We start from the raw sequence: 10136 nt of genomic DNA, 5'->3' as shown, positions 1-10136 counted from the left end.
GGAACTTGGAGTAACAAGACGGGGATTTTTTTCTTGCCAAAACTTCCTGGTACAATTGTCAAACCATTATTTGCATAATCATCAGCTCTCTCTCTCCCTCTCTCTTTCTCACACACAACAGACATATTGTTTTTCATGAATATAAAAGCTGAAAAAAAAAGTTAACCAAAAAGTGAATCCTTTTGAGGAATTCTGACGCCGTTTATCAACCTTGTATTGACTTATCGTGTTTCTTTGAACATTTAATTATTTGAGATGTTTGAGTTCATTGCATCCTTACAGGTATGGTGAGAATAATATATACACATATAAAATTCCAAGCATAGTTCAGCGTTTGGCTTTCATAAACTCCCACACACTGCCACCTGCTGGTCGAGCTCTAGAAATGCAGCGAGACAGGAGGCTTCCCCTTTTGTTCTCACGTCTGGTTTATTTGACTTTGTTTGAGAAGAAAATGAGGTTACAGACAGTCTGACAAACAGCTACTTGTTCGGCAGAATCATGCACCTGCCCAACATCTACATGCTAAGTAATGAACAGCTAGGTTTACACAGTCTTCTTGACTCCCAAGTCACATGTCAGTTTACAACTCGAGCACCTGATTGAATAAAGGTCACAAAAGAAGAACTACATTTGCCTCTTCTGATTCCATCAGCATGAATGAATCCCAGTTAAGCTGCAGTGTCACAGGAAGGTAAAAGAAACTCTAAGAGAGAAAAAAAAAAAGACATGGATAACATACGGTTTTAAAAGTGCATGCACAAGGGCCGGTACAGATGCTGATTACCTATGAGCTATGACATATTACACAGGGTGGCAGGAATGCAGTGTCAGAGATAGAAACGTTCACACAAAAAGACAAATGTTACAGTTCCTGGAAGCTCCACTGAGTATTGCATATCCACATTTAGGAATAGTTTGACATTTTTGGAGAATGCACTTACTGTTATTACTGCTGAGAGTTAGATGAAAAGACGTGTACCACTCTCATGCATGTGCAGTGGCGTGGAAAAGAAAGTACACCCCCTTTCAATTCAAGGGTTTTCACAAATGTCGTCACAGTAAACATGACCTGTTCCTTCGCAGTTTTTAAAAGAAGGTAAATACAACCTCAGATGAACAACAACACATGAAATATAACACCATTACGAAAACCAAGCCAAAATGTAGAAGGCGTGTGTGAAACACTAAGCACGCCCCGTAGCTTAGAGTTCCGTAGCTTAAAGATCCACCTTTAGCAACAATAATTCACGGTAATTGCTCTCTGTTTGACATGTTACTTTGCTGCTGAATCATTTTCTCTACTCTTCTTGACAGCGTTGCTGCCGTTGATTATGGGTGTGGTGTCATCACTTTACGTGCATCTCTCTTAAGGTCCTGCCACACGGCGCTGTGCATTATTACCAAACTCTATGCAAAATCTCGAATTCAAAAAACGTCTGCTTCTATAGAGGTGCTCACCCTTGTTTATGAATAATTATCTAAAGTTAATTTGATCAAAAGCACCTGGCTGCAATGTCCCCTCACAATTCCGGGGGAAGATGTATTTTGTTTTTACACCCAATGAGTTTTAGTAAAATAATGACATGAGTTGCTGCATATGTTGTATTTGCTTTATTTTAAGATCTGGTAAAGACCGGATGTTTTTTTTTTTTAATTTTTTATCATGACTTAGTATAGAAGTACTCAGAACTGAAGGAGAACTGTTTGCTAAATATGTAGCTGGAGCCAGCAGCTGAGCCTCGCAAGTTTATCCACCGCAGAACATAAATCTGAACCCGTTCTGTAAAGCATAATAACGGCAGCACCAACCCTTCACCAGGAAGCCAAGGAACAGAAAGACATATTTGTCCTAACTGATTTGTTGTTGGGGATTTTTGTGAGTGGTGTCCTCTTTTGGACATGACAGTTCATTCATTTTTTCTTACTTATTTCATCACCAAATAATCACAAAATTGCTACCTTTCATTTGACGATGCTGCGGTTGCCCAGCAATTCAACACTTGCACTCTGTACAGAAGCACAACAAACCCAACGAAAGTTCTTGTTTTTACTTTGGTGCTGATGTAAATGTCCATTTTGCGTGGCAGGAATATTTCACAAAAAGGGAAACCAAGAAAAAAAGACGGGAGGAAAAGTAACCGACTGGTGGAGAAGACATATGCTGTATCTCTGTTCTAGTAATTTGGGCGGCATTAGCCCAACGAGTCTGGCATTACGTTCAGTGTTTCACAGACATATCACTATGGTAACGCTCTTGAAAGGACCCACAGATGGTTTGGTCAGAAAGGAACAAATTCAAGAGTGGCAAAGATAGAGGAGTAGGACTTGCCATTCAGATATTGTGAGGTCCTGACATTACTGTGTAAAGTGCCAAGAGATGCCGACTCTTGTGATGTGTAGATGAGTAAATGAAACTGAACCGAAAATTGTTTACGTCCCTCCCTCTGCTAAATTAGCATCCATAACTATCACTCCGTTAAAGCAACACTTGATCGACTCTGCACCCGCAGTTCCTAGTTGTAATGTAAGTATTTCTGATATTCTTGTTTAATTTCACAGCTTCCAAAAAGCCTGAGCAGCTGTTACGAAGCCATTTCTCAGCAGGGGTCCGTTGTTACGTGGCTAGGTGTTGCTTTGTGCAAATCAACATTGATCTGAGTTGGAATGGTCTGTGAGGGAAACACTTAAACCTGCATTCTTTCTAAAAAGCCACACTCGTGGCTGCTAAAGGATGCCAAATTCTAATTTTCCATTAGAAATCCCCTCAATAAATGAACCGCTTCAGTAATTGTTTCTTAAATGGATTCACTGATATAAAAAAATGTCAAATTTCCTTCAATGCAGCAAGGTATTTTCTAAGATTTACAGTAGAGAAAAAAGACTGCCCTGTGATTGACAGTTGTATAGGCAGGTTCTGTCAGATCCTCTGTTCACTCATCACGCACAGTTTAAAAAAAGCCAGATGTGATCACTACATCTAAAAGTCAAGGCTTCAAAAACCGGAGAGGTGATGTCGCAGCGGGTATACTTTATGTATACAGTCTGTGGCCGTGTGACCCTATCAGGGCATAGGTTTTTAAACTTCAGTGTAACAAACTGTAGCTGACAGTAATGATCAAAACACAGAAATGAAATTACGACCACTTAAAAAAAAAGAATCTCCCAATCGGCACCTTCAAAGCTCACAAATCAACACCACCATAAATAGATCGACACAAGAATGAATGAAGAGTTTCTACTGGTGGCCAGGGAACCTCAAAAGTTTCTGGTTGCTGCGTCCAGTTTTCATTTCCTCAGTTTCTTTGACACGTGGAACCACAATGCAGGTACGCAGAGAAAAAAATCCAAATAAAAGTCTGAACGTCTGAAACCGAGGATGTTCTGGCGTCTGTGGGTTATTTCTCTAACCGTGTCCCAGCAGTAGGGTGAGTAGGAGATCTGATATGTCTTCATTTTGCTTCAATATCGAAATGTTTTCTAATTTTTGCACCAGTGACCGTAGGCGTTTTAATTTTGAAGCATCGGGTTTTCTACTAGCCTTTGTATTTAATGGAAAATGATCTGCTTATCAACTTAGAGATGATGCAGTTACAGTAAAAAGACTGTATGAATGATCTGATATGCTTCCATGTGTACAATCATTGTTTTTGTTTGTTTCTCAAGCTTTGTAAAAAACAACTAACCCTAAATGAGCTTTAGATGTGCAGGGAGGTGGATTTTGTAATCTTTGGATACAGCAAATCTATACGTCCGTCCCCCACCCCCCCGAGTCAAACTACTGAACTCCAGCTAAATATAACAAAGAGGCTTCCTCTCATTCTAACTCCTCATAAGAAATGGAATAAATGCATTTACAAACCTGACAAACTACCCCTACAATGTGATAAGTATGGCATTTTTAGAAAAGTTTAAAAAAAGAAGTAGAAATACTTTGCAGGATCCTACTCCATCGCCACTTCTTCAACCACTGAATGACAAATATTGTTGGCGTCAGCAGAAGACTGTCCCGTCACCATCACGCTGCTCTGCTACAACCTGCTGCTTTCTCTAGTATAAAACAGACTCCGTGAACACACCTCAGCTTATATGCAGCTTACGAAGTCTCAGTGTTTATGTTCTACCACAGCTGAGTCCTAATCCTTCTGCAACATTGTCAAATTCAAAGGAAGCTCAAGCCATTAGCTGGTAATACAGTCCCTATTAGCATCACTACCTCTACGAACATGCTACTCCCACTGTGACCCATTACATCACCGCGTCTCAGCGGTCTTAGAAATTGCTTGTACTACTTCAAAACTCCCCTAGGAGTTCTGTCTGTTCCCTCTTTTTTTTTTTTTTTTTTTTTTACCTGTTCTGTGTGTGTTTGACAGCAAAGACTAAAAGTTAAATCAGCTTGGAAAGACCTACAAATTTCTCATCCTGTGTTCACTGAAAAGCACCTTTGTAATTCTAGTTCACACAATGCAGCACCTCTATTGTGAATTTAGGGGGGTGGGGGGGGGTATCACTGCTCCACTTAAAGGCATATCAGCAGCAATGGCACTACCCTCCAGCTACCAACCCACTTTGGACAAACAGATTCATCACCATGACATCTGTAATGCGTTTCGCAGCTCTCTGTCTGCTGGCAGGAGTGTGTGGAAGGTTAGCTATTCCTCTGCTCTGCCTCTCTCTGGGCCGAGGCAGAGGAGCTCTGGCTGTCCTCGGTGTCGTCTCCATCTGCAGAAAGAGAAGCAACAGTGGCATTATTCCCCAACTCCCGTGTTCCAGAACTACTTTGTAACCATTTACTCAGCGGAATACATTGTCTGTAAACCTCCAGAAGTAACAGATTTCAGTAATGAACAGAAAAACTCAATTCAAAGGGAACTGTGAAATGTGTAGGGAAGAATTTGAACATTTCTTCGTCACTACACAAGCTGTGCTCTAATGTGTACATCCGATGTTCCCTGCCTAGGGAATGTCAACTACTGGGAGAGAACTTCCCTGACTAAAAATGAATATATTCAGAACATCCTGTGACGTGCCGATGCAGGCAGCCCTCCCTTGATGCACTACACTGGTCTAACATTCATCTGAGAAGCGTTTCTGTTGCTGTTGTAATCTTATCGCAGAAAGCTGATATTAAGATTGCTGCCCTTCATGTGGGTGACCAGAGTTTGAATCCTGACCTCACCGCCTGCATGAAAGGTACTGCCTCCAGTAGGGGTCCTTAGGCAAGACCCCATTACGCTAACTGCCTACCTGGGATATGAGCCAGTAAGTCGCTTTGGAGAAACATGTTTGTCAAATGCATAAACATAAACAAACAGTTAAGCTAGCATTGGCCAATCCAATGCTAGCTTAGCCTTCTAGCTTGCTTTTCAAAGAAAAAATCTTCACAATTTTTCCGAGTTTTAGAAAATTGTTGTTTTGAAGTAACCTCACTTCTTAGGTCAATAACATTTATTACGATCATAATACTCGTATAAGCTGTTCAGCAAGAACTGTGTCTCTCTTTTATTTGTTTTTCCAATTAGGAGCTCAAGCATCTCTTCCTTACAGTCTGGAACATTAACATGCCTGCAAACCCTGTACAGTCCACTTCACAGGATACTGCTCAGAAATCACCACACTTCCAGAGTAAATTGAATAGTAATATTACCCCCGTGTTAATGAGGCCCATTTAAGTTCCGAGCTGAAAAGAAATAGAAACTAGTTCGCAAATGAGTTTCATTATGAACCGCCATAGTAGTTAATGTCATCATTACTGAGGTGATATCATTACTGAAGCTGTGTCGACTACTGCAAAATATCTTAAATAACTGTTGGTGCTGAAATTATATCTAATATCTAAGGTGACTGGGTTATCAGGGCAATCCACTGAAGAGGAACAGTCTGTGTTTGTAATGTTGAAAGCTATTCTGAAGGAAAGATTTTCCCTCAGCTAACATTCCTTGAGTAGGGAGTACAAGGTACAGTTTATGTCAGGTTGTGGTGTGGAGGGAGGACACGGATGCGGACTTCAAAAAAAAAGGTTGATTTATTAACAACAAAAACAAACAAAGTTCAAACTAAAGCCGCAGCAAAGCCGGATTCTAAAAACGTTGCTATAAACAAAACAAAAAAAGAACATGGCATGGAATAAATACTTAGCTTGACACAAACGTGGAAATCATGGGAAGCGGGGATTGTGGCATGGGTTACAAACTGACATCAAACAAGGAACCAACAAACAGACAGGGGAAACCAGAAACTAAATAGGGAGTGAGAGTGATTGGGGAGTGAGTGCAGCTGAGGGAAAAAACACAGGTGAAGTGAGTGAACTAATAAACAGAGTGCAGGGAAACTAAGGCATGACAAAAACTAAAGATGGACTGAAAACAAAAGCATAACCTAAACATGAAAACTAAAAACAAGAGTCTCTGGGCGTGACAGTTTATGTACACTGTGAAACGGGGTGCAGAGATAGTTTGCACTGACATGTAGCTACAAATCTGTACCGTTAGTTTCAAAGTCTTAAATACTTTAAGATGGAGTTAGAAAACAACACTGATCAACAGTCCCTTTAAAGTCACGAATAGACTTTTTTGTTTGGATGCTCTGATGTTACTAAGTCCTTCAACATGAAGACACCATTTGTCACTCTAAAAACAATCAATTGGACTGTTTCCTGGACTGCTCCAAAGACAGTATTTCATCACTTCAGTTCAGTTCAGACATAAAAACTTTGTTATTTTTAGGAGAAGATCAGAGTTTGATTTAGAATCGAGGGCCTTTGTTATTCCGGTCTCATGTGCGTCGACCCCAGCCTCTTCATGAAACAGACTTTGGGCTCCCATGAATGCATCGTCTCCTGTTTTGCTCCATGCATAAATAATGTAGCCACTTGCAGGGGCTGTCACAATGAAACATAACTCTGGGTTGTAGAACTTTCCTTGCCCTAATGATTCATGGTTGTGTGCAAAAAAATAAAAGTTTATACTTTCACATACTTTTGTGGATTCTGTCAAAAGTAAAAAAAAAAATCACAGAGCAGATTTATAAAAGCATAAAACAAATACTAATTCATTTAACTGAGGTAAATGTCCCTGTTGACTTATGAGAATAAAAAAATCTTTCAGAAAGGCATAGATCCTTGTCTTTCTTTTCTTTTTAATCAAAATAAAACTACACTACATTCTCAAATGAACTGCTAATCCTTGAAGTGTCATGATAAATGGGTCTTTGTGTTTTCATTTTCCTGTTTTTTTTTTTTTTGGGGGGGGGGGGGTTCTAATCTTTTCTATGGTTTCATTATTTCCTTGGTTTACTCTCTGTTCTGTGGTATTTTGTTTAAGTTTATATTATAGCACATGAAAACGTGTCAAAAGGGTAAATCATAAAAATGTCTTATCACACAGTTTGGTCTGAGAACGCAGCTTGTTTATATCATTTGCAGGGAAAGCTTGATGTCGACTCCTGAGTGACTGCTGTTGCCTGAATTTGGCACACAGTTTTGGACACAACAATGGATTCAAAATGATCCGGTCACTGACCAAGAGGACACAAATTTGTCTTAACACCTTAATTTTCAGTGCAGATCATCCCAGTGAGGGTGCACGATCACGTCAAACTCCAAAGTTTGAGATGTGACTTTAAATTTGGAAATTCTAAAAACCACTGCTTCATGGTGATGTGACACCGCATAGTTCTATTAGCGATGGACTGTCACACTTGAGATGGTGAACGTTTAGAGTGCATTATCGAATACGGATTCCAGGACGTATGCAACACGCAGCACTTACTGTAATTATGATGGGCTGGCTTACCTCCCCCTCCTGCGTTGATGTGGAGCTGGGACAGGGACAGGGTGAGGGGCAGCTCTCGCCCCTCGGGGTCGGTGGGACTCTGCAGGATGTCATGCAGAGCGTTTCTGCGTCCCGTCCTGCCGGAGGCGATGAAGTCTGCGTACGTGGCCTCAACATCAGACATCGCTCGTGCATCGCTCACACAGCAACACCTACAACAGAGACGTACAGCTGTATGTCCAGTGAAGGTTCAAGCATACACACCGCACTGTGTGTACTGGAGCTCATGTTGTAACATTACAGTTGAGTGGAGCTGTCCTCACATGACTTAGGCTACTATTAAATTTACATCTGCATGTACATCTTACCTTACAAATAACTTATATGGTTGAAAAGAAGGCTATAATTTAGCTTAATAGTCACTTTGAAACCTTCACAACAACTAGATGATCAGGTCAGCTGTACAGACTGGATTAACATTGCAGCACGGTTGTAACTAGGCCCACAAGTCAAGGATCGGGAATTAAATCAAGACCACAAGTCAAATCCAATTCCCATAATAACCCAGAACACGATTTAATTGCATTTAAGGGCAGTTTGTCACATTTCCTTACCTTTAGTGACGACACTTGCCGTGGAACACCCTGAAGCTACATTTTGTAGGGAGTGACTTTACCCAAAACGGAGCAACGGCCCGACATGACATCAAACGATCCAACAGAACAAACAAGACAAAAGCAGTGAAGTAAGAGAAGGATAAAACCACCACGACCGTCGGCGTCGCGTGGACAATAATTCCGAGCACACTGCACGACACTCTGCGACGTGTCGGAGCATGAAAAAGTGGATTATCAATCACATCAGCTGGACGGTTTGAAAAGTCCTCAGTCAATTCTCCGTGGACATCGCATCTTCCTCCTTTGCGACCAATCAGCAGCCGGCAGCCCGCTTCTGGCAGCTGATTGGACAGAAGACACAAAAGGATGAGAGGAGAGCGCGCTGAGCAGCACCGAGGCTCGTGATGCGTCACGGTTGCCTTGTATGGAAAATTAAAGGGATTTTTAAACAAACAAAAAAAAAGCAACAACGCTAGAATATTTATTTATACATGTACTGTTGTTTACTATTAGGCTGTATTATTACACAAAGAACTGGTAAACCATGCAGCTATTATGTGTTCTAGATGGGAACTGAACGGTAACATTAAACTGTTAATCAGAAGAAAATGTACAATTTAGAAATGACCAAAACATTAAATGGTATAAACGGTTCTCATAATCGATGTGATGCTGTTTTATGTTTCGTGAAGAAAGTGCCAAATAATGGTTCCATCTTTTTCTGTCCCAACATCCCCCTGGTTGTCTTTATGAGTCTGACTAATCTTTTCTTTTTTTTTCTCTCTATTTACTAATTTGTTGAGAAGGAGATGATTACGATTGATAGAGATAATAACTAGCATTATGACCAGTGATTAAAAAAAAAAAAAAGTCTAAAAAAAAAAAAGTCTAAAAAAGAAAAGTTCACAAAAAATGACTGATTGTGGCCTCTGTGAAGGTAGGCCTTAGAAGAGGCTGAACAGTGAGCAGTGCAATGTGTGTTCTGCAGATGAACAGGGAGATCCCAGTATAGGCAACAATGATGGAGAAAAGCCTGTTCTATTGTGACAGAGAAAATCTCCCTTTTGTATGATTATAAGCAATATAGTTGCTTGGTACCAGGATAGCTCTGCTGTCAGCAAGAATAATACACGTATCTTAATAAACGTGTGTACTATTGTACTTTACTTTCCTCTTATCCTTCACCAGAGGGGTATTCCACGAAGCTGGCTTAGCGGAAAGCCTGGCTTTTCTCGCTACTTCTGGCTAAACTTAGAGAGAGTTCTGTTCCACGAACGTGGCTTATTTGAACGCGCGCTGAGTAACCATGGTAACTTATGCCACTGAACTAGCCTGGTCCCGGGCAGGCTAAAGTTGAAGCTTAGCTTAGCTGCATCTCAAAGAATGTCCGACTGGCTGGAACAGACTCCCGAAAGAAATGTTCACCTAGAATTCTGCGCTCCTGCAACTCATGTCTTGTCTAAAAAACGAAACAAAAACTGTGGTTATCATATCACCACTTTCACTGTCTCGAAAAATCAATCAGTCGGTGCCAGTGCAACTAAAGAAACGCAACTATACACACGTATTGAACATGAAATTAAATGAGAAAGAACATGGTATTCATTAAAACTAATCAACACCTAACAAACATCCGATCTACACCCACATAGGACCAGACTCAGAAAAATGGGGGACAGGTTACAATGTTAATAATACAAATTATTGAAAGCTCCTTTCAAAACAGTCAAGGACACTGTACACACAA

At 40.6% G+C, this 10136-nt stretch overlaps 1 protein-coding gene across 3 annotated transcripts; it reads right to left on the bottom strand.

Annotated features, from left to right (window-relative positions):
• Positions 1-422: 422 nt before the first annotated feature.
• pkia (cAMP-dependent protein kinase inhibitor alpha) lies at positions 423-8670 on the bottom strand. Of its 3 annotated transcripts, none has more exons than XR_012772859.1 (4): positions 8387-8670; positions 7794-7984; positions 4569-4722; positions 423-706 (listed from the first exon to the last, which is right to left on the bottom strand). XR_012772859.1 is itself a non-coding variant. In XM_075483776.1 (3 exons), exons 2-3 carry the CDS (start codon positions 7954-7956, stop codon positions 4649-4651), a joined length of 237 nt encoding a protein of 78 aa, XP_075339891.1. In that variant the 5' UTR covers positions 7957-7984; positions 8387-8670; the 3' UTR covers positions 3764-4648. The 3 variants fall into 3 exon arrangements, 1 of the variants encoding a protein (XP_075339891.1); XR_012772860.1 differs by having other exon boundaries at positions 4591-4722; XM_075483776.1 differs by lacking the exon at positions 423-706 and having other exon boundaries at positions 3764-4722.
• Between the last annotated feature and the right edge of the window lie 1466 nt (positions 8671-10136).

Source organism: Odontesthes bonariensis, chromosome 14 (genome assembly GCF_027942865.1).
Source record: "Odontesthes bonariensis isolate fOdoBon6 chromosome 14, fOdoBon6.hap1, whole genome shotgun sequence".
Lineage (NCBI taxonomy): Eukaryota > Metazoa > Chordata > Actinopteri > Atheriniformes > Atherinopsidae > Odontesthes > Odontesthes bonariensis.
This window is presented reverse-complemented; position numbering and strand designations above follow the sequence as displayed.

What these genes read in the sequence shown, in the direction of transcription:
- pkia (XM_075483776.1), bottom strand. Translation starts at nt 7,956, where the DNA reads ATGTCTGATGTTGAGGCCACGTACGCAGACTTCATCGCCTCCGGCAGG. An exon ending in CATCAACGCAGGAGGGGGAG is followed by an intron (nt 4,723 to 7,793) that starts GTAAGCCAGCCC and finishes CTCTTTCTGCAG; the next exon opens with ATGGAGACGACACCGAGGAC.